At 54.0% G+C, this 22,811-nt stretch overlaps 1 protein-coding gene and 1 pseudogene across 1 annotated transcript in view; one reads left to right on the top strand and one right to left on the bottom strand.

Moving 5' to 3' along the window:
* Positions 1–22,399, bottom strand: part of Cyth4 (cytohesin 4) — a 25,032-nt gene extending 2,633 nt beyond the window's left edge. Inside the window, exons 1-11 of the mRNA XM_031348776.1 lie at positions 22,146–22,399; positions 16,515–16,597; positions 14,569–14,633; positions 13,364–13,430; positions 12,056–12,174; positions 10,959–11,039; positions 9,413–9,525; positions 7,767–7,915; positions 3,652–3,763; positions 1,112–1,188; positions 238–309 (exon numbers count right to left, since the gene is read on the bottom strand). Of these exons, the coding sequence (XP_031204636.1) occupies positions 238–309; positions 1,112–1,188; positions 3,652–3,763; positions 7,767–7,915; positions 9,413–9,525; positions 10,959–11,039; positions 12,056–12,174; positions 13,364–13,430; positions 14,569–14,633; positions 16,515–16,597; positions 22,146–22,164 (957 nt within the window). The 5' untranslated portion in view covers positions 22,165–22,399. The remainder of the gene's footprint in view (positions 1–237; positions 310–1,111; positions 1,189–3,651; positions 3,764–7,766; positions 7,916–9,412; positions 9,526–10,958; positions 11,040–12,055; positions 12,175–13,363; positions 13,431–14,568; positions 14,634–16,514; positions 16,598–22,145) is intronic.
* Positions 16,936–17,860, top strand: LOC116082344 (annotated as a pseudogene).
* Positions 22,400–22,811: the final 412 nt, after the last annotated feature.

Here is a 22,811-nt window from a genome sequence, read left to right as displayed (position 1 = left end):
TGGTGTGTGTGTGTATGTGTGTGTGTGTGTATGTATGTGTGTGTGTGTGTGTGTAGTTAGTGCCAGTGTCAAGCTCCACAAGACAACTGAGGCTTGTTCTTTCAATGGCACTGACCCTCCTGTGTCCAAAGCTCTGGGAGGGACCCTACAGAGTGGCTGGGCCTCATGTAGGGTCGTACACAGCATGGAGTGTCCCCTTCCCTCAGCCGTGCAGGGAATCCCCAGCTGGACTCTCACCGGCTTCTTGGGGTCCTCCACCTTCTGCACAGAGAGGTTCTCCAGGGGGATGATGCCCCGAGGCTCTTTGTCCTAAGGAAGCCAAGCCAAGGGCAGGGAATAAGCTTGGGCCCTCCTCAGACCCTCTCTGCACACTGCCTAGTCACAGAGAGAGCGGCTCAGCACTAGAGCCTTGGTTGGGATCTGGGAGACCCAATTAAAAAAATTTATCTTTTCGTCTTTATTCTATGTGTATGGGTGTTCTGCCTGCATGCATGTAAGTGCGCCACATGTAGGCAGTACTAACAAAGGCCAGAAGAGGGAGTTATATTTCCCCTCCACGATGGAGTTACAGACAGCTGTGAGCCACCATGTGGGTGCTGGGAGTTAAACCCAAGTCCCCTGGAAGAGCAGCCAGTGCTCTTACCTACTGAGCCATCTCTCCAGCCCCTTACCCCTTTTACATTTTTTTTTTTGAAGGATCTTGTTCTGTAACCCAGGTTGGCCTTAAACATCCCAGGTTGGGATCCTTTGGCCTCTGCTTTCTCGGTGCTGAGATTATGGGTATGAGCCCCCATGCCTAGCCTTCAGGAACTCTGTCTATCTTTAACCAATTTTTTCCCCCCAGTGCTAGAAATTGGCCAGGGCTTCACACAGGTTAGGCCCACCCTTTAACAGCACTACAGTCCCAGCCCAGGAAACCCAACTTCAAGCCAGGGCTTTCCCTTGCCCAGCCCCTTCTCCTCTTTGCCTCTGAACTTTCCACATCTGTGAAATGGGAGCGTAGGGACACTGAACCCTCTAAAGGGGCCTAACACTCTCTTGCAGTGAGAGTGGCATGGATCAGGTTGTGGCTGGTTGTGTCCTAGTCCTGCCTCCCCACCCACACACTCACAGTGGTGAACTCAAAGTAGTAGAGGCAGTTGTCAGTGAGAATGAACCAGCGTCGCTTCCAAGTCTTCACCCGGCCCCCTGCAAGAGGCCAGCAGAGGGAGGGTCAGCCTTCCTCCTTCTGAGCTACCAAGCTTCTCCACAGGACAGTCCCAGAGCCTCGAGACCCTTCTCTGCTCCCCAAGCCTCCTCCATTCTTCCGCTACCTCAAGCTGCTCCCCAAGCCTCCAGTTCCGTTCTTCCGCTACCTCAAGGTTAGCAGCTCCATTTCCTTGCACTTGGATTCCCAGAGATCAGGCAGAGGGACAGTGGCACCACTCCCTGCTCTCCCAGGCCACTATCACCTGACCTCGACTTGAACCCACACCCAGACCCATGCTTGCTTTACATGCTTGCTAATGCTTAGTATGGACTGTCAAGTTGATGGGATCTAGAATCATCCAGACAAGCCTCCGGACACGTCTGTCCATGAGAGGGTTTCCAGACCGAGTTATCTGAGGTGGGAAGCCCCCTCCCCAACGTGGGCAGCAAGCAAGGGGTGGAGTCCTGGACCGAAGAAGGAGAGACTGAGGCAAGCACTGGCCTTCACTGCTCTCTGCTTCCTGACCATGGATACAACGTGAGCATCCTCCCCAGGCTCCTGGCTGGTTTTGTTGGGTATTTTGTTGCAGCACTGAGAACAGTAGCTAACACAGCACTGTACCTTTGATGTACCAGGCACGGGAGGAAATGAGGACATGAATCCCTGTGGCCATTCTCCTCCTCCTGGATGGCCAATGGCAAACCCATTTTATAGAGGAGAAAATCAAGGCTGGGAAAAACTAGGCCATGTATTCATGGTCCTGTGCTTTCAAACGCCAGTGCCAGTGCCCTGGAGCCCAAGTTCTCAGCTATGCTGTTGTGTGGCCAGCACTCTCTTGGCTCACTGCCTCCATAGTCCAAGTGCAGAAACTGATGCCGAAGGGTGGGTTGTGAGCTCTGCTGTGTGGCTCTGATGCCCCCTCCGCTATCTGGCTTTGTGACCTGGAGGCTGGAAAGCTGGTGCCCGGGGCAGCAAAGGAGGCCCAGGGGACTATCGGAGGAGAGGCTGGGGTGGCAGACAGAAGGCTCTGTGGGTATCTGGGATATGGGTGAGTCTGCCACAGTCTAGGTATGCAGTAAACGATGGAGGCTGCCCAGCCTGGGCCCTTCCTCCATCTGCCTGGGAAGACCCTAGTCGGTGTCTGGCTGGCCACACTGGGAGGTTCCTGGGAGTGTTTGTAGAGGCAGGGCTGCTCTCTCTCTCTCTCTCTCTCTCTCTCTCTCTCTCTCTCTCTCTCTCTCTCCTGCTTCAGGGACACCCGCTGCCAGGCCAGGGACACTCTGCTGCCCTAGGCAGGACCCTGGTGTCTGTGTGGTCTTGAGAAGTTTCCCTAACCTTGCTGACCCTTGACTTCCCAAGAATGATCACCCAAAGGTTCAGCTGTCCAAGGACCAGCACTTCACAGTTAGTGGTCCTGAGCAGAGCTACTCTGCTAGACTCTTCCCTCCATCCCTCTGGGAGAGAAACATGCATGGAGCCTCTGTCTCCCACTGCCCCCTTGCAGCCATCCCTGTTCCCCCTACACCCCAAGACAGATGGATGGTGGAAGGGGAGGTGTTTTATGTATATATGGGGGGTGGGTATGTGGATGTGTGGATATATGGATAAGTGGATAGGTAGATAGATGACTGGATGATGAGCAGGAGGATGGATAAAGGAGTGTGTGGAGAGATAGGTGGGTGGGTGGATGGATGAATAGAGGAATGGGTGGGTGGATAGATGAACAGATGATAAGTGGATGGGTGGCTAGAGACAAAATGGGTGGGTGGACAGATGGAAGGATGGATAAGGCAATGGGTGGGTAGATGGATGTGAGTGGAAGGCTAGGTGGATGGATAGATGAATGAGACAGATGGATAGATGATGAGATGGGTAGCTGGACAGATGAGTGGCTAAGTAGATGGGTGAGTAGGTAGGTGAGTGGATAGATAAGACAATGGGTAGGTAGATGGGTAGATGGGTGGATGGATGGATGGGTGGGTAGATGGATGGGTAGATGGATGGGTAGATGGGTGAGTAGGCGGGTAGGTGGATGACTGGGTGGGTGGGTGGATGGATGAGTGGGTAGATGGGTGGGCGAGTAGATGGATGGGTGGGTAGATAGGTGGGTGGGTAAATGGGTGAGTGGATGGGTGGGTGGATGGATGGGTAGGTAGATGAGTGAGTGGATAGATGGATGGGTAGATGTATAGATGGATGGGTGGGTAGATGGATGGGTAGATGGGTGAGTAGGCGGGTGGGTGGATGAGTGGGTGGGTGGGTAGATGGATGGGTGGGTAGATAGGTGGGTGGGTAGATGGATAGATGGATGGGTGGGTAGATAAGGATAGGAAATATAAGCAGACTGCTGGGCTGTAGGTTGAGAGACCCAGGGCTGTGCAGGTCCACTCCTGAGGTGTGTGTGTGTGTGTGTGTGTGCCACATGTGTGCAAGTGACCAGAGTATGTGCACAGGGGTCTCACCCAGCTTGAGTAGCCAGCCTTCACGATCGGGGTTGAAGAAGGTGTGGGTGAGGTCACCACCATCATCCTCGGGGATGGAGAAAGGCTCACTCTTGATGCTGTCAAACAGATTCTGCCCGAGAGGAGGAAAAGGATGGCTTCAGTCCTCTGAGTACGGGGCCTGGACAACCGGGCTTGGCTTCAGTCCACTGAGTACGGGGCCTGGACAACCAGGCTTGGGTGCCCTATGGCAAGTCAGCTGTCTCCTGGGGAACCTACTCCCTGGCCATTCTTGTGACCTCTCCCCCCAAGTCCCTGCCTTCTCAGGTGACTGGCACTCCCTTGCACTGGCCACATGCAGACCCTTGTGTGCTTTCCCCTGTGTTGCCCCCAGACAGAGTAAGCAGTGTGTGTGCCTTAGGTTCATATGTATGGATATATGTAAGGACACGGACACTCGTGCCGACCCTCCCTGGGCACAGCTCTGAAGAAGGGACTGCTTCAGGTAGGGCTCATGATGAGAGATGCCCCTCTTCTAGGTAGACAGTAGAACCTTCTAGATAACACATGCTGGGGTGAGGCTAGAGGAGGCCTTGGGAAGGAGGGGATTGCTCCAGGCTCAGAGGCCCAGTGGCAGGAGAGGCGCCCAGTGTGGGGTGCTGAGCACAGTGTCTATCTAGGATGGGTTCTCATTGTAGGGACTGGGATTTAGAGGGTCCCTCAAGAGCTGACTTCAGTCCTCCATGGATGACTTAGCTGCTTAAATATGCAAGGAGTAGCCCTGGAGGTTTGCGAGCCAGGGCTGAGATCGCGCCTACCCTAGGTTGAAGTGTGGGTGCAGACCTCCAGTGGGCACTGCACTCACCCAGCTGTGAGGTTGAATTTATGGAGGACCGTCCAGCCCAGCCTTTGTGTCCCCTCCCAACCTCACTGTGGTATGGGGGAGAGAGGGAAGTGGGGACCGACTTTTTTGGCTGGAGTAGGGGCAGGGACACATGGGGGTGAGGGTGGCAGGCTGTACCCTGGAAACCCCCAAGTGGCCATGGCTGGTGGAATGAGTGTCTGGGACAGGAAGGCCATGGCAGCAGCTGAGCCATCAGCTCAGACAAGAATTAGGGAGCTCAGGGAGGCTGCAGGGCAGCAGACAGCGTTTCAGCCTCTGCGAAACCCACAGAGGTACCTCAAAGTCTCTGTGGTCACCGTAGCGATGCTTGTATTCCGCCTCACAGAAACAGCGCAATACGCCCACGCTTCCTGTGTTTTGAAAACACCCTGAAGCCCCTGACTCTAAGCAATCCACTGCACAGAGAACTCTCGGGGCCCTGGGTGACCCTGCAGCCGTTCCTAGGATGCCCTCTCCTCTCTTTTTTGTCTAGGTTTGCAGTGAGTTGGTACCTGGCTCCATCCCCATGCTCCAGAGATGGGCCTCCAACCGGTAGTGTAGAGCCTTGTATCCTATGTGCTGTAATGTCTCGTTTAGACAGAGACACATGACCCTGGCCAGTCAGTAGGAATTAACTCCAGGAGAAGCAGGCAGCCTGGACCTACTCGGGTATCTCTGCAGTAGCGGGGTCTTCAAGAGAGCCAGGGTGCGGGGTGGCCTTGATGTGGTGTGCAGCTCTTTCACACCATCAAGCTCCCAGATCTAGCCACACCTGAAGCCAACTGCCTGAGGGAAAGGGATCCCTGTTCTTTTTTTTTAGTCAACCAACCAATCAATTAATTGTATGCATGTTTGTGTGAGGGCGTTGGATCCCCTGGAACTGGAGTTACCGACAGTTGTGAGTTGTTAGGAATTGAACCCCGGTCCTTTGGAAGAGCAGTCAAATGCTCTTAACCGCTGAGCCATTTCTCCAGCCCCATCCCTGTTCTTTCTAGTGATACTAGTTGTGATTCTCGCAGCCGGTGTGGCAGGACAGGAAGGCATGAAGAAAGAGGTATCAAGATTTACGTATGATGGATAAGCAGGATGGCTCAGTGGGTAAAGGCGCTTTGCCGCCAAACCTAATAACCTGAGTTGGATTCTTTGGAAGGAGAGAACCAACTCCTACACGTCGACCTCTGTATACTGTGGCCACGTGTAAGGGACAGACCCCACAGGAGACGAACCTCTATTTCCAAATGCTGGAAAGGACATTGCTATGTGGGGGACCCACAAGGGTGAGCACTGGGGTCCTGCAGCTCTTGACTCTCAGTCCTGTCCCCGCTCTCTAGCCCTCCTCCCTTCCTTAGTAAACTCTGTTTCCATCACTGTCCACGTGGCCCTGCTTCAGATTTTGCTTTAGGACAGGAGAGCCCAGACACCTCAGTGAGTTCCTTTAGAACTCCGCATCTGTGAAGCCCTCTCTCCACAAAACCTTCTAAGTCTTTGCCGGAGGCAGACACGGCTTAAGCTGGGACTCTCCTTCCACCAACACAAAGCCTCGGGCCAGCTAATTCCAGTGGCACCCTGTGACCTTAGCCTGACCCAGGGAACAGAGGGGACACGAAAGCATCCCTCGGACACTGCCTGCTCTGACAGAGAGGCCTGAAGAATGGCCCAGGGGAGAGCTGGTATTCATCTCCTGCCCCTGTGTCCAGCCCCTACCTCTGCACCTCCCTGCCTGCCTGTCCCCTACATACACGATACACCTCTCATAGTCTTTCTTACAAGCATACGCTCCAGGGCTGTGTGACCTTGGGGTGACCTCTCTTGGGGCCTGTCTCTGTGTCAATTCACTTCTGTCTCTTGTTGTACTTAAAAGCATTTTGTGGCTTCGTTGGCAGTTGAGCAACAGTGGTCCACGGAGAATTCACTTCTGCGAAGAGACAGTGTGGCACTGGGTTTTTGCTTTTTAAAAAAAAAAAAATTAAAATGAGGCCCAGGAGAAGGTGAGAGGAGCCTGGGTCCGTGAAAACCTGGGATGGCTCTCAGAGTAGGCCCAGGCGCTCTTAGGACACTGCTGGGGAAGATTCGAAATCACTACCCACTCCCTGTGAGCTCTGCTCACTTCTGCCAGAGGGGCCCCAGAGCCCAGCTGCAGGCTGAAAGACCCGGCAGCCATCCGGCTGAGGCTCGGTGGGGCCTGCTCTTTGCCTGTCTCTGTGCTGCTGACCAGGGTACCTGACTCCTCCCATCCTCCCAGACAGACTGGAAGCTACATGGAGGTAACCAGCTATCATTTTCAAGAAAGTTTCAGCCTGGGGGCTTGAGGAGGGGATGATGCAGTTAGAGGCTCTCTGGATGGAAGGCAACAGTGGTCAGTTAGGGTGAGACCCCCCTCTGCGCCCCCATTCAGGGCCCTTGTAGGAAGCTTGCTAGTTCTGCCCCTCAAGCATGATACCTGTATTGCCAAGAATGCCTTTGAATTCCTGATCCTCCTGTCTCCACCTCCCCGGTGCTGGATTATAAAGCAAGAGCTAGGGACTGGGCCCAGGGACTTGTGCACCCTTGGCCAGGTTTCTGGGTTGACACCTTTGCCTGCTCCACCCACCCCACCCCCAAGATGGCAGTCTCATGTCTCTCTATAGCGAGGCTGTCCCAGTCATCACGGGTGATACCCGTGAGTTGTAGGTCACTGTGTGCATCCCTTCCCACCAGACCTTGAACCTCTAGGCAGGACCTGTGTGGAGTTATCCCTGGGCCCCTGTGCTAAAAACAGGTTTCAGTGCCGTGCAGTGAGGATGCTGTGTAGGGATCAGGGGACAAGAGGCTTGGGACTAGCCTTGCTGTAGAACTAGCGGGGACTCGTGGGAGACTGGCTTTCTCCCTCTGAGCACCCAGCCAAGCGTTTCCTCCTCGTGGCTTGCAGAGAAGCCGGGATCCTGAGCTTAGGAGGTACTGCCCGCTTTTCCTGGGGTGCTCAGGATGGATTCTATAGTCTGTGAATGCCTATGAGCCACACACTAGGCCTAAGGTACCATTTAGGGGCAAGCGTGAATAATGCCTGGCCAGGGTCCCCCCAAATCTAAATCTGACAGACTTCATGGTCCACCTGCTGACATCCTTGTTGAGATGAGGCCGGGCTAATGATGCCCACGTGTAAGGGCCCACCTCACAGTAATGACTAGCCTGGTGGACCTCTGTACCCTCTGCCTCTGCTGTACCTCAGAGGGGTGGGACTCCAGGAAGGTCAGTAAGGGAGTGGTGAGCTCACCCGCAGCTGCTCCTCGGGCAGATCACTGCCACTGTTGATGCCACGGTTCATGGACACAAAGCGCTCGAAGGGCGGTCTGTCCCGCACGTTGGGGTTGTGTAGGCCGGTGTTGAGCATGATGACCGAGAAGGACAGCACGTAGCAGGTGTCTGTGGAACCCAGCACTGGTCACAGTTCTGGCCCAGGTAATTGTCCCGTCCTCTGTCCCAGTCCTGGGGAGGTCCAGCCCGCCCCTGGCTGAGCTTGGCAGGCATTCAAGGCCCAGCCTCCCCTCCCACTCTTGCAAACATCAGCTGCCGCTCGCTCTGCCCCCCTGTGGCTCTACCCTCCCTCTTTGCCTTTCAGATCCTGCTTGCCATCAGCCGCAGCCCTTCCAGGCCCGCCTACTCTGTTCTCTGCCTCCTGGGAATTGGAGCTCATTGTTAGCCGCCCGTTAGTTAGCAGCTTGTTCATTGTTAGCCGCCCGTTACTTAGTAGCTTGTTCTAAGCTGCCTGGTAACCTGGACGCCTTTTCCGGCCAAGCTGCCAGCAGCCTGGTGCAATGTACGGATCTGTGTGCAGGCTTCGGGGTGTGACTGCTGTTCTGGGTCTCCTGAGGATCTGGAACCTGAGGAGGCCAGTTCCCAACTTGTGCTCAGCTCTCTATACCCGCAAGGCCTGTCCTGGGAGACAGGTGCAGCTGCACCTCCATCTTGAAGACCAGCCACTGAGGTACAGGAAGTTGAGTCAAAGTGACTCCAGGTGACACAGTGGCAAACTGATCGGATGATTAAAATACCTTCCGTTCTGTGTAGCCGGAATGACTGGATTGATTGAGACAGGGTCTTACATGAAACCCAGGCTGGCCTTGAACTGGCAGCGACCCTCCTGCCTCAGCCTCTCTAGTGCTGATATTATGTATGTATGGCACCAACCCTAGCCTTCTTCCAGTGTTTATTAAGCATTGTACTGTTCTGGGTTCTGGGAGTCACAGGTGAACATGGGGCCGGCAAGCAAATGCCAGTTCACAGGTCATGGCCAAGTACAGCAAAGGCTCCAGGGGACTTTTGTCCTGAGCACAGCAGAAAAGGAACAGCTTGACTTAGGACAAAGTTGCTTCCTGTCTGACTTGGGCTCTGTGCTTCCCCAGGGACAGTCTGCTGCCATGCCTATACCCCATGCTGACGTGGAGACTTGAGGATGCTGACAAGAGGGTCCAGAGGCCTTGTGCATATAAAGCGTCAGGAACACGGGGACCCCCTCCGAAGCCTGGCTTGTGGTGATGGTGGCCCCTCCCTCACCCTGTCCCATCTCAATATTTGATTACCCTTAGAGACACGGGTATAGGTGACAGAGCCTGTTGATCACCTGCTCTGCCCTTTGCCATCAGTCTGCCCGTCCTAGGATGGTAGTGCACTGGAGCCTTTGTCTAAGTGGAGACATGAAAGCATTTTCCACTTCCAACTTCTTAGAGAACTCCTACTCATCCTGCAAAGCCTCACCCAGCCTTTGCTTTCTCAGAGAAGCCATCCTGTAGCCCACATCCCAACGCTGCTCTTTCTTTCCCTGTTCCCTCCTCCCCATACAGACATGGAGTGGGTGTTCAGTGAGGGTCCAGTGAAGGCCTGGATGGGTGAAGTGCTTAGGGGACATGAGGAGCTTCTCACCTGTGGACCGGAAGACTCCGGGATTACAGAGGCAGTAGCGAGCAGCGAAGGCCTCCATCATCCGGTCAATCTTCTGGGCTTCGCCCGGCAGCCTGAAGCTCCACAGGAACTGCCTAGGGGGACAGGACCATGGTCAGTGACACAGGTGGGCTCTTGGTGGCACCGGGAGGAGGGTGGTGAATGAGAACTGGCGCCGCTGGGCTCAAATATGGGGTGGGTGAGTTTAGGTGCGAAGAAGGTGCCAAGAGCACAGAAGGATGCACAGTCATACAGAATACTGTATGGAGCAGCAGGCTCTGCTGTGGGGCCCTGGGAAGCGTCTCTCCTCCATGGGCCTCCCTCTACCTGGGACCTAAGCTTCCCTTATGCTCTGGAAACTTGTGAGTTAGTGTCAGCTAAGCTCTCTTATCTCCTTAGGTCGCATAAAACCTGCTCAGCAAAAGGTTACTGAATGAGAGAAAGTAAAAGAGAGAGAAAGTGAGAAAGGAGGAAAGAAAGAAAGGAAAAAGATGGATAGGTGATACCTAGCTAGCTAGCTAGCTAGATGATAGGCAGACAGGCAGACAGACAGACGGACAGACAGATGGGTGACTCCTAAGCCCTTCCTCCAGGAAGCCCACACAGCTTGGATAATAGTAACCTCTTCATTCTTAGCCTTGCAAACTCCTACTCATCCTTCAAAGCCCAGATCAAATCCCCCTTGTGGGAGCTGACTTCCAGGCCTTCCCAGGAGCACCTTTAAGACTTCTTAAGTTGACACGACGTCGCACCAAGACTTAAAGCTGACACATATGACACCGGCTGTGGCAGGTTACAAGCCCTTCATCATTTAGTCCTCCTGCCCTCCCGACTTGGTCCTGATTTCCATGTTACAGATGAAGAAATAGAGGCCCAGGGAACCCTTTTCTGGTTTTTGTTTTGTTTGTTTTGTTTATTTGCTTTTAAGAGAGGGTGGCCCACGTTAGCCTGGAACCCTCTATGTAGGCCAAGCTAGCCTGGAGCTCACAGCAATGTCCCTGCCCCAGACTTCCAAGTGCTATGATTACAGGTGGGAGCACTGTGCCCAGCTTCGAGGTTTCCTCTTTGTGCATTGCTCTAGGTCACATGGGGAAGGCAGGGCAAAGCTGGGGTTTGGAGAGGACATTATGGGGCATGTGCTGCTCATGGGGGCACCACACGGTGCCCATGGATGGGAAGACACAGTGAAGGTAAGAGCCTTGGAATCAGGCGATCACGAGCCATAGCAACCATTTTCTACATGGAGCTGGACACAGGGAAAAAGTAAATGTGGGCTAGCCTAGAAAGTGCTAGAACATGGTGCTAGACCGTCAGATGGCTGTGAGGAAGGGCAGTTGCAGATACCGCAGTGGTGGAGCAATGAGAGGCAGCTGTGGGCTTCTATACCTGGAATTCTCCTGCCTCAGCTCTGGAGAGCCATGGACCTCTCTCAAGCTTCCTCCTCTGCAGCCCTGGGATGGACCCTCAACCCCCAACTCTATGCCCTCCCCAGCCCCTACCTGCCCCTCCAATCCCCAGCACCACTCACCTGAGGGCCTGAACGAGGTTGAGGTTGGCAAACTCATGGCAGTCCACAAAGGCCTGCAGGACCTGCAAGTTGATGGGGTCCCTGGGGGGGGAGGGACGCGACAAGAGGGCACACTTGGCAACTTGCCATGTCGGCCTTCTAGAGAGGGAGGGAGAGATAACATCCTCCCAGCCCAGTTATGCAGTGGGGGCACACCTCTATCTCTGTCTCTTTCCCTCTGTCTCACTCTTTCACACACACACACACACACACACACACACACACACACACACACACACACACAGGCGGGGGGGAGGGAACGATGAACGCTGGGCCACTGAGTCAAGTTCTTCCTTGGTCACTTCCTGCCTAGTGACCCTACTCCAACCTCTGCACATGGCCCCCCTGCCCCTCCCCTGCCCCCGCCCCATCCCCCCGCCTCCCCATTTCCTCATCAGGAGACGCAGGCCCTTCTACTTCCTCCCTCTTCCCAGCTCTCAGGTCAGGAGCCTGTGAGCTGCTTCACTCAGCAGTGAGTGAGGAGGGCTTGTGACTCACAGCCTCCTACACTGTGGCCCATTCCTCTGGCAGCCAGAAGGTGGTCCCAGACACTCCTGTCTAGAGCCTCCCCGCATCCCCCTGCCTCACACCCTCTCTTCCTTCCTTCCTCTCAATCCTTCTTTCTCTTCCACCTGCTGCTGAGTGGAGCTGTTCCTGCCTGAGGGCCTGGCTTTGACTGTTCTCACAGCCTGGAATCCTCCTGTGTGCACGGCCCTCACTTCCTCACCAACAGAAACCAGAGCCCCAGCTCAGAGCCCTCTGGTTTGCCTTCTGTGTACCCGACAGAGCTCATTTCTGTCTCTCTCCCATGCAGAAAGCACATGTGCCTGAAGACAGGAGTTTGACCATCTTGTCTTATACAGCCAACTTTTGGAAGAGAGCTCAGAGCACAGTGGGTACAAACAACATACACGCACGAATGAATGAATATGCCAGAGCCTGGGAGTCAGTGCTCACCTCAATTCCTAAGCATGCTGGCTTCCCAATCACTATCCACCTGAGCCGTATGCCCACCCCTACACCCTCACGCCCCGCTCTCTGTCTGGGGATCCTCTTACTTTTCCCCCAAGTAGGTGCCAATGGCTGTCTTGTTGAGACCGTCACCCTTGTACAGGAACTGGGCGATGTCCTGGACATCAGAAGTCAGCAGCTTGTGCTCAATGAGATACTGGATGCCCTGGAGATGACAGAGTTCATGAGGCGCCCCCACAGCATAGGCCCCCCGGGTGGAGGAGGGGAAGGAGGAAGGGGACCCGGTGTTTGGACTCCCCACAGCCTGTTCTGGGATGGTGTTCTCAAGCTGTCCTTGGGAGGTGGTGAGCTCCCTATCTCTGGAGGCGTGCTCAGGGAGCTAAGTGAAGCAACGCTTCCCGGGGTCCCTCCAGCCTGGCACGCTTTGACTAACACCTCCTGTGGTTGCTGGAAGTCACAGTTCTGAGCCTCCGTGAGTCAGCCTCTCATTTTATTAGCTCCCCACTCTTATTATTCTAAATAGTTTCATTTCACCGCAGTAGCACAATCTACGCTCATTGTGTAAAAGTCACAGAGACTAGCTAGACCAAAAAGGGAGGTGACTGCATGAACCCCACCTGGGAGGTAGCCAGTCCCCATGGCAATGACCTTCACTGTCTTCTCTAGTGGGTGGGAGGGGGTACCCCACCTCCTGGCTGGCACCTTGAAGCCAGTTTTGCTGGGTGTCCTGTGGCCAGAGCTGGCAACGTGTGCGTGTTTGTTAGAGGGCAGCTAAGTGGAGCAGTGGTCCAGGGTTAGGGCCTATGAAAGGTGAATACACAGTCAAGGTGGTCTTAGCCAGAGCTTGGTATTCCCTGTGGCTGCCTGGACTCTTTTGCCCTAGTATGGTGTGTAGCTTCCTCCTGTGGCTGTCCCTGGTGGAGAGGGAACCCATGGCCACCTGGCAGAGTGAAGGGCTGCTGGCTGACTCTGAAGCCACAGGCAACGAAGATTCAGAATGAGTTTCTGCAGCCCCAGCTTGGAAGGCATGCTAGGGAGAGAGAGAGTTCAAGGTCTAAGGGTCTCACTGCCCTAAGCCCATTCCAAAATAGGGCGTGGAGCCAGGGAAGCAAGGGGATTGGTCCAAGTCAGGGGACTGGACAGCCTTCCTGTCTCTGGGCTGCAGTGTTATGGAATGAACGGAGGCCAGCCCTGGTTAGGGAGCAAAGGTTTGTCCCTGAGGAGTCTCAGCTCTCTCCTTTGTTGGGTGGTTTGGGGGGTCAGCTGCAAAGGTGCCCAGAAGGCAGCTTCCTCCCTTCAGTCATCTGTGCACCTTGGTGAGGCCCATGTCCTCCTCCTGTGGCCACCCCATGCCCGCTTTTGTGGGATCCATATCGCGTTCCCTGGATGTGTACCTTAGCAGGGTCCATGTTGAATTTCTTTCTCCCGATGCACATCTCCTTCTCTTTCTGCGCCATCCGGCTGTGAACAGAGGCATATCAACTTGGTGGTTCTGGATGCTACCATCCCCCAGAAGCCCCAGGGGGCCTTCCTCAGGAGAGCCAGCATATCCTTGGGACTCCATGTGTAGCCCTGCCCCCTGACCACCTGGGAAAGCAAGAACAGGCTGGGAGGGTGTCAAGGGGCAGTGTAAACTGTAAGCTGAGCACTGAACTCTGGGCCTTTCAGGAGCCCAGCAGAGCTCCCTGGGGAGGAGACAGGGGCATGATGGGACCAGTGAGAACATGGGCCCCAGAGGCTGCTCCTGAACATAAGCCTTGCTATATATATACTCTTGGGCCAAGCCACAAGAATGGGTCCTTCCATTTCTCCTCCCTTCCCCAGGCCTCCGTTTCCTTCTCTGCAAGAACCACCTGCTGCCCCCATGCAGTGTGTGTGTGTGTGTGTGTGTGTGTGTGTGATCGTGTGTATACATGAATGTGCCTGTGCATGAATCGCTTGTGCAGCAGGGGTTTCAGAGGCTGAGGTCGGGGGGCTTCCAGCAAACCATGTGCAGTTCAATAGTTCAGAGCCCTAGAGTCCTAGCAGGCCTGTCCAGCCTGCTGGCTACAAGTGGTTGCAATACATAACTTACTTAAAACGTTACAAGATTTATTTATTTTTTTAATTTGTAGCTCAAATGTCATTTGTGGTTTTCCAATGTCAAGAAGTTGGGGCCTAGGAGACTGTGTAGGAACCCAACTTTCTCCTTATACAAATGGGGAAACTGAGGCCCAGAAAGAAGACCCAGCCCTAGGGCAAAGAACCAGCAGGAACCTCCTTGTGTGAGGAATGAGGTGGGCGACCAGACCTACTCAAGGCCAGGTTTCTGGTGCCCAGATATGAGAGTTCCCTCACCCTTGTCCAGGGTCAGGGTCAGTGTTTTTGCTCACCCGGTTCCAGCTGCCTCTGACCAATAATGTGCAGGCAGTGCAGTGGGGAGGAGGGGCGGAGAGGTGAGAGCATGGGGGTTGTTTGAGAATCAACGGGGAGTGGGCCAGACAGTGCTGTGGGGCTGTGGGCATCTCCTTGGGTCCCACCACCATCCATGGCACATGGTGGTAGGGGAAGGGAGCGAGATGTGCCCAGGAATCGTCTTCCCATGGGCCTTACCCCTCACCTCTCCTCCGTGGTCTCGAAGCAGTCAATCTGGGCAAACACATCTGCGATTTCATCCTTCAGTTTCTGTGGACACACGTACAAGGGTCAGCCTGGAGGCCTCACCCTGCTTATGGTTCGGGCTTGTCCCTCAGCCTTCTCAGCCCCACCCCTTCCCTGTGCCTTTTTATCTTCAAAGCAGGAGCTCAGTACCTCTGTGTGGCTCTTGCGCCTGTATCAGCCCTCATCTCAAGGGTGGGAGTCCCTGTGCACCCACCTGACCCTATTTCCAGCTTGCTTTTATTTCCCACGTGACCAGGAAGTCTCCGCACGCTGTTTCCACCAACAAGCCCTCACTCCACCTGACTGGCAGCTTCCCATAGAAGCAGGCACTGCTCTTCCCTGTTTCCCTGTTCTGAATTCCTCCGTGGCTCTCCATGGTCAACTAGGGCATGGACCCCACCTCTTCTCTGGCATCACATCTTCCCAGTCACTTGTCAGTAAGTGCCTGTCATATGCGGAGTGCCATGGGTAACCCAGGGCGTGGGCAGCACAGGCCTGTCAGGAGCTGTGCAGTTCATTGGAACAGAGGGAACAAGAAACAGCTGAGGGGGCATTTACATGTCTGCAGGGCAGATTCCAGGTCTGTTCTGCCCTCGATTCCATCCTAGCATGCCTCTGCCTGCTTCCAGGGCTTGCCCAGTACAGACGAGGTCCCCTTCCCAGCTTGCCCACCAACCATATTTGCTGGGCCACTAAGGGAGTCGTTGTCCTGGTACCACCCTGCAGGTAGTAGTTGAACAGGGCAAATGGCCCAAGAGGCAAGCACCTTCTCATCACAAGATGAGGGGTACTCCGGGGCTGTTCCTGGGGATCACAACTGGCATGGGACTCCTTCCTCTGAGAGCTGACTGATCCTGTCCCCAGAGATCGTGGTTTAGCTTCCACCCACAGGCATAATGGGAACACTCTCACTGGTGTTAACTGAGTACCTCTATGCTATAGCTATGGAGGGGGAGGGGAGTGAACAAGACCCAGGTTCTGTTTTATGGAGCTAGAGTTTGGGGATGTTGGGACCATGGGTGCATGGCAAGGGGGTGAAGGGTCAAAGGGGAGAACTATGCAGAAACTGACCGCAGGAATGGTTGAGAAGGAGCCTGACACGTGTGTGTACTCAATAGGATGCTAGCCGTGTGGAATCAAGTGTGCATGTGTCTAAGTGTCAGGCAGCTTGGAGGAGGAGGTAGAGCCTTGTTCGGGAAGAAGGTGTGGAAATGTGTGGAGAGCTGTGAGAAGCCCCAAGTGGAGGTAAGAAAGTATGCAGAAGCCCAGAGGCTGGACTGAGCAAGGTGAGACTGAGGAATGGACCCTTGTCTCTAGAGGTCATTGATAATCATGGGAGTGATCATCTAAGAAAGAGGTGAGCTCCCCAGATCTGAGCCCAGGGTGGGTGTGATCTTGTCCAAAGGGTGGGTGTGATCTTGTTCAAAGGGCACATGAGGGAAGAGTCAAGAGCTTGCACCTGGTCTGCTCTGGGCCTGGCTGCTAAGCTGGTATGGGCAGTCCCTGGCGGTTTTAGCCCACTTTCTATTTTTGAGGTGGGATTAAGGCTGGGGCTCTGGGACCTAGGATTGAGCTGAGAGGAGCCAGGGATCTAGGACTCAGGGTTGTGTGGGGGGGAGCTGATGCTTAGATCTTGAGGGGAGGGGCTGGTGCCTGGGGCTTCGGGGAGGAGAAGACAAAGTGTGATTGGCTTTCTGAGCATTTGGTCAGGAGAGTGGGAGATAGAATAGTGTTGAGGGCTGGCTTGTGGGCATGTGTAGTTTAGTATGAGTATGTGTGGGTCTCAGTGTGAGCATGTGTGGGTCTGTGAGTGTGAGCATGTGTGGATCTGAACGAGATCAGGTATGAGTCTGTTGAGTGTGAGTGCCTGTGGGTCTATGAGTGTGAGCATATGTGAGCACACACCTGGATGTCCTCCAGCAGCTGCTTCCTGTGCCATTTGATCTGCTGAAGTTCCTTGGCCTCCCCACTGCTGAGTTCAGCTGTATCTGGAAAGAGAGGATTGTTTAGTTTTGCATCTCAGGGCTCCTCTTAGGGAGACCCCTGAAACAAAGTGAGACCCATGATGCCAGTGACATTTGCTGGTACCACTGGAGCCTGACTGGATGCCACCACCACTGAGTGGCATTCTTGGACATCCCTCTCTAGAGTGGCCCCACTTCTTCATCATAATTCCTTTAACTCTCTGGACAGAGATTTCCTGTGACCATTGTGGGGTCACCTGGCCATACCTAGTTGTAAGGGAAGCTGGCAAGTGAGTGTTACTAGGATGACCCTGACTTTGTAAGAAGGGAAAACAGAACTTTCCCAATTTAGGCCTGGCAGAATGGCTCCCACAAAGAAGGGTGGCAAGAAGAAGAAGGGCCACTCTGCCTTCAGCAAGGTGGTGACTTGAAAATATACCATCATCATTCACAAACACATCCATGGAGTGGGCTTCAAGAAGCGTGCCCCTCGGGCACTCAAAGAAATCTGGAAATTTTCCATGAGGGAGATGGGGAGTCCAGAGGTGCGTGTCGACACCAGGCTCAATAAAGTCATCTGGATCAAAGGAATAAGGAATGTTTCATATTGTATCTGAGTACGTTTGTCCAGAAAACGTAACGAGAATGAGGACTCGCCACACAAGCTCTACGCTTTGGTGACTTAAGTGCCTGTAACCACATTCAAAACTCTACAGACCACCAGTGTAGATGAGAGCGTTCAACCTGCTGAATATCAAATAAAGTTGCAGAACTGCCATGAAAAGAAGGGGAAACAGAATTGGGGGATGGGGGTGGACACACCATCAGTCCATGCTCTAAGGCATTGTAGCTCAAAGAAGAGAAGTAAACTGAGACCCTGGACCAAACTGACTCCCAATCCTGTGCCATCTATCAGCCCCCAAAACGAAGTGAAGCCCACACTGCTGGAGTCACACCAGGACACTGTGCATTCGCCCCACCTACCACACTCTAATCTGGACCTCCACGGAGCCAGGCACAGCAGCTCTTCATACTTGTAATCCTAACATTTGAGAGGTTGAGGCAAGAGGATTGCAAGTTTGATGCCAGCCTAGGCTATAGGGGCTATATAGGCTACGCAGTCTCATCAACAACAACCAGAAACCAAACCACCAAAAACAAACTACAGCCAACAAAGTGGGCAGCTAAGGATCTCCAAGCCATCCCAGAAAGGCCACTGTGGTCAGGGCACCTGATTCACCACTTCTTGTGGTTCAGGAAGAGAGGGTGTCCTTGAGCAGTGACTAGCTGAGACCAAGGCCAAGTGAAAGGACAGTGGAAAGATTGGGGGTGCAGACTAGGAGAAGACATGGATGGTTTTATGGAGGATGGTGAGCAGAGATTTGCAGGGGTCACGCGCAGGCAGGCACCCAGGAGGGGCATGAAGATACAACATGACCAATGACCGGCTCAGCTGACTCACCAACCTCCTTTGGGGCCACCTTGGCCCTAGTACAGTGAAGGAAGTAGCCGTATGGTGTGGTTAGAAGCTGGGGTCCTATCTGGGTCCCCTGACTACCACCATAATGTCTAACCAGCCAGATGCAGATACTGGCACTGGGCCAGCATCCGTCGGACTGGAACCTTTGCTCTAACAAAGGCCAGCCAGTTCTTTATTCTTATTTTTGTGTTGCTAAGGATAGAACCAAAGGCTTTGAACAGGCCTGACAGATTCCCAACCACTGGGCCCCATCCTGGCCCAGCTATTCATGTTGGCTGGAGTGCACACAGGCTCAGATGGGTACTGCTCCTCTACTCCAGGGCTTTCAAATGCCATGAGACCATGGGAAGCCAAGATCCCCTTCTTAGCAAAGGCTGTGTGCAGTGGGACCTGAATGTCCTCACCCTTTTTCACCATCAAGGCCTGCTAGAGAATGGAACAGCCTTTTGGCAATGCTCTCCTGCTTGGACAGTCCCTCCAGGGCACACCGTGCTCCTTCCCACCTCGCATGCCTTAAGCAGGAGTGCAGGTCTGTCACCTCAGTGGGACTTTCTTTCCCTGCAGGGGTAGAGATTCTGTTCCAAGGGGGAAGAGAGGAATGTGACATAAGTCTCAATAAAATCCAAGCTCTTGGACATCCAAGGGACCCTGGTCATTAAATCCCCATGATTCTTTGCAGGGGGAGTTTTCAGTTTAAGACTCGGGGACTCAGGAGATGAAGTGACATATCCGAGGTCACACAACTGGAAAGGAACAGTATGGGATTCCAGCATGGATACTGACACAAGGCTTTGCCCAGGCGAGCCAGGTGTGAGTTTGTGTGTGTGTATACTTGCACGTGTGTGCATGCATGCATGTGTGTGTGTGCGCGAGTGTGCACATGCATGCTTGTGTGTGTGCACATGTGTGTGCGTGTGTGTGTGCACATGTGTATGTATACATGCATGTGTATGCATGTGTCTGTGTTAAGAGAGTGGATGAGCATGTGTGTTCACCCCTGTAGAGGCCAGAGGCTGACGCCATGTGTCTTCTTCACTTTCTATTTTTTTATTTGTTGTTTTTGTTGTTGTGTTTTTTGTTGTGGTTCTTCTTCTTCTTCTTCTTCTTCTTCTTCTTCTTCTTCTTCTTCTTCTTCTTCTTCTTCTTCTTCTTCTTCTTCTTCTTCCTCTTCCCCTTCCCCTTCCCCTTCCCCTTCCCCTTCCCCTTCCCCTTCTCCTTCTCCTTCTTCTTCTTCTTCTCCTTCTTCTTCGACAGGATTTCTCTTGTGTGTCCCTGGCTGTCCTGGAACTCACTCTGTAGACCAGACCGGGCTGGCCTCAAACTCTACCTGCCTCTGGCTCCTGAGTACTGGAACTAAAGGCATGTGCTGTCACTGACAGCATCTTTCATGAAACCTAGACTGGCTGGCTACCAAGCTGCACCTGGACCCCAGTCAACTCTGAGAATTCTCCTTTACCCAGCCTCTTCTGAGCTCTAGGAATGCACCCCAATTCCAGGCACCTTGACCCCACCTCCCTCTAGCCCCTGGGCACTGCCATCACCAGGTCCTGTCAATCTTCCTTCCATGTCCACACCCCGCTGACATCTGACCTTGCTCAAGGTGGAAGCTGGGCTTCCCAATGCCACTCCACCTCCCTCTGTGTGCTCGCCCTGAGTGCTCCCAATGCCGTCCCCTCAACTGAGGACCCACTGTGTGTACTGCTTCTTCTGTCTCTCAATCCCCCATGCTCTGAAGAGGGGATTTCTAACTCCCTGCTATATGTGATACTCTTGGGGTTCAGAGAGGCTAAATGGCCTCTCTCAGCCAACATAGCTGGTGGTGGCGGAGCTGGAGTTCATGCTCTACCCACCTGGGGCCAGAGCCTGCAACCCTCCTGGAGCTTTGTGAAATCCACAAGCCTGGGTGTTCTGACCCTGTGCCAGCCACAATGGTGTGAAAAGTGGTCATCTTCACCCCTACCTGCTCTGCCCTCTGTGCTCCAGTCTCAGGCCAATGGGTGCCAAGTGCCCAGTGCCCGCTGCCCGGCAGCCGCCACCTCAGCTCTCAGTTCCTTACCACTTCCCTCTTACCCTTCCTCTTTCCCGTCTTATTTTTAGTGCCTGCAGCTTGGCTTCCAGGCCAGCTGGCTCTGCTTCCTCTTTCCCGGGTACCACTGGGTGCACAGGGAGGGGGCTACTGAGGGGCATTAAGTAGAAGGGCCTCATGCTTTCATCAGACAGGGCCTTCTTGTGCTCAGCGCTCACCTTGTTGCAGGCCCTGGGGAAGGGCCTTAACTTGCTTCCATATAATACAGGTCCATGGCAGGAGCCAGAGGCAACTTGGGAGAGCCTTTGCCACCATCCCCATCCATAAACATCACAAGGGAACCCATGCCTACTGCAGAAGAGACCCAGCCCTGGTACCTGGAGGGCAGATCCCCACATTCCCAGAGGCAGGCCAGGAGGACAAGGGACCAGCCATTCACAGACAATGGTTCTGAGGAGAGCCCAGGCCACCATGGGCTTCTGTGGGACCTGGGTAACAGAAAGATCCCCCACTTCCCAGGAAGCCCCCAGCCCCTTTTCTCATTCTCCTCATTTGTGGGTGTGGCCAGGTGAGGACCAGAATCCTCTGTCCCTCCACTCAGTACCTGGAACGCCAGCCAGCTCCCCTTTGGTCATTTGGAAGCTTGCTACAAGGCTATTTGTAAAATGGATGAATAAATGAACAAACAGAAGGATCAAGCAGTCTGCGGAGACCCTTTTCTTGGTCTCCCTTTGCTTTCTTGTTGGCCTTGAGCCTCAGCCTTGTCCCTGGGTCTTTCTGGAACTTAACTCACCTCCCCTTTCTCCTCCCCCACAGAGCCCCAGAGAGACAAGGGAGAGGTCATATTAAGGACATCTTTGATGGCCGGAGCCACAGCCTCCTCTTATATCATGTCCCCTCAAAGCCTCCTGTGTCCCGTCCATAAGGGAATGGCTGTTGAAAGTGAGGGAGCCAGGTACACGTCTTTAATTCCAGCACTTGGGAGGCAGAGGCAGGTGGGTCTCTGTGAGTTGGAGGCCAGCCTGGTCTACAGAGTGAGTTCCAGGGCAGCTAAGGCTATGTGAAGAAACCCTGTCTCCAAAACTCTAAAAGAAAAAAGTGGGGGGATAAGAAAGAAAGAAAGGAAGGAAGGAAGGAAGGAAGGAAGGAAGAAAGAAGGAACAAAAGAAAGAAAGAACCTGATAGGTTTCTATGTTTCTGGAATACAGAACAAGGCATAAGAGAATACCCAGCGTTAGTGGGTGGGACCCAGTGCCAGTGGGTGGGGCCCAGGGCCTGGCTGCTCAGGGTTAGGTTTCACTTGGGGAATGGTGTCACTTTAGACCAGTCATATAGACCTGGGGATCCAGACAGCTAGCAGCTGCTGTCCCTCATAGCCTAGAACTCCAAGAGAATTCTCTGAGGCTCAGAGTACAGGGACATGGCTCCTCCCACGGCCCTGCTCTCTGCTGCCTAAGAACCACACCAGCCTGCCCCTCCTGTCTCAACTTCACAGCCTCCCTCTTCTCTGTCCCTCAGACCCACCATCCTGCCTACTGAGTGATCCAAGCCTACTGTGCCAGGGCTTCAATTAATGTAACTCCTTCAGGCCATGTCCCAGCCTCCATCAAAGGTTACCAGGCCCCAGGAACTGAAAAGGCTCTGTAGGCCCCCACCCTGTCCAGGCAGGTGTCATCGGGAGTCACTCTTTTCAGCCACCTCTGGGCCCTTGCAGAGGACCTTCTTCCCTTCTGAAAACTCTTCCTTAGAACTCCCAAGACCTCTCTCTGCTGAGCTGTGTTGTCCTGAGGCCTCCCAATCCCTTCTTCCCTAGTCCTTGATCTCCTGTCTTATCTTTTATCACCATCCACCCCATAGCTAGTGCAGAGCCCAGGAGGTCAGTGACCACTCAGATCCCTGTGGGACCCTGAGACCTGGAGTCCAGCTTGGTGCCTGCCTCTGCACAGAGTTTGATGTTTGGGACTGGTTTAAACCAGTTGTCTCCAGGCCTTTTGGGCATGGCTGCTATTGCTTCCCTGTTCTACAGGAGGGAAGGCTGAGGCCCATGGCTGGGACCTGTTGCTTACCTGCGTGACACACATCCATTCCGAAGTCCCCGGGGAAGGCGGCCCAGCTGCTTGTCCTGCTAGCTCAGCTGCTGCTCTGGTGGGTAGCCAAGAGGACCAGTCATGGCCCCTTCCTGCCTGCCCCGCCCAGACCCTGTGGGAGGAAGTCAACCCTGGCCACAGGGGTCTGTGCGCAGGCTCCTGACGCAGAGCACACTTCCTAAAGGCAGTTGAGTTTCACCAGTCAGCTCGGACCCTGGCATCTGAGTACCTGGAAAGTGGGGAAGCAGAAGAAAGACAGAGCTGGGGCGGGGCCTGGGTAAAGACAGACAGGCAGATGGATTATGGGCATCCACAAGCTCTGTCGCAGGGGACAACAGTCTTAAGGATGGACCTTCTCTGGGGACATGGCCTTTACCCAGCAATCTCTTTACATACAAGCCAAAGGATTTCCCAGCTTCTAGGGTCCTCTCTGAACTCTCCTTCATCAAATCTCACTCGAGAAAAGGCAAAGTCATTCAGTGATGGGCGGGACTTTGCTTTCCTTCAAAGAAATGCCACCCCTCCCCCCACGCCTCACACAACATGTCTAATTTCCCTCTCTCCCCAGGCTGCTGGAAAATTCACAATCAAATCTGTTCAATCCTTCCATGTGACTTTGTGGCCAGATCCAGTTGTATGACCCTC

This window comes from Mastomys coucha, unplaced genomic scaffold, assembly GCF_008632895.1.
Source record: "Mastomys coucha isolate ucsf_1 unplaced genomic scaffold, UCSF_Mcou_1 pScaffold11, whole genome shotgun sequence".
Classification (NCBI taxonomy): Eukaryota; Metazoa; Chordata; class Mammalia; order Rodentia; family Muridae; genus Mastomys; species Mastomys coucha.
Note: the sequence above shows the minus strand (reverse complement) of the source record. Positions and strands in the feature narration are given on the sequence as shown.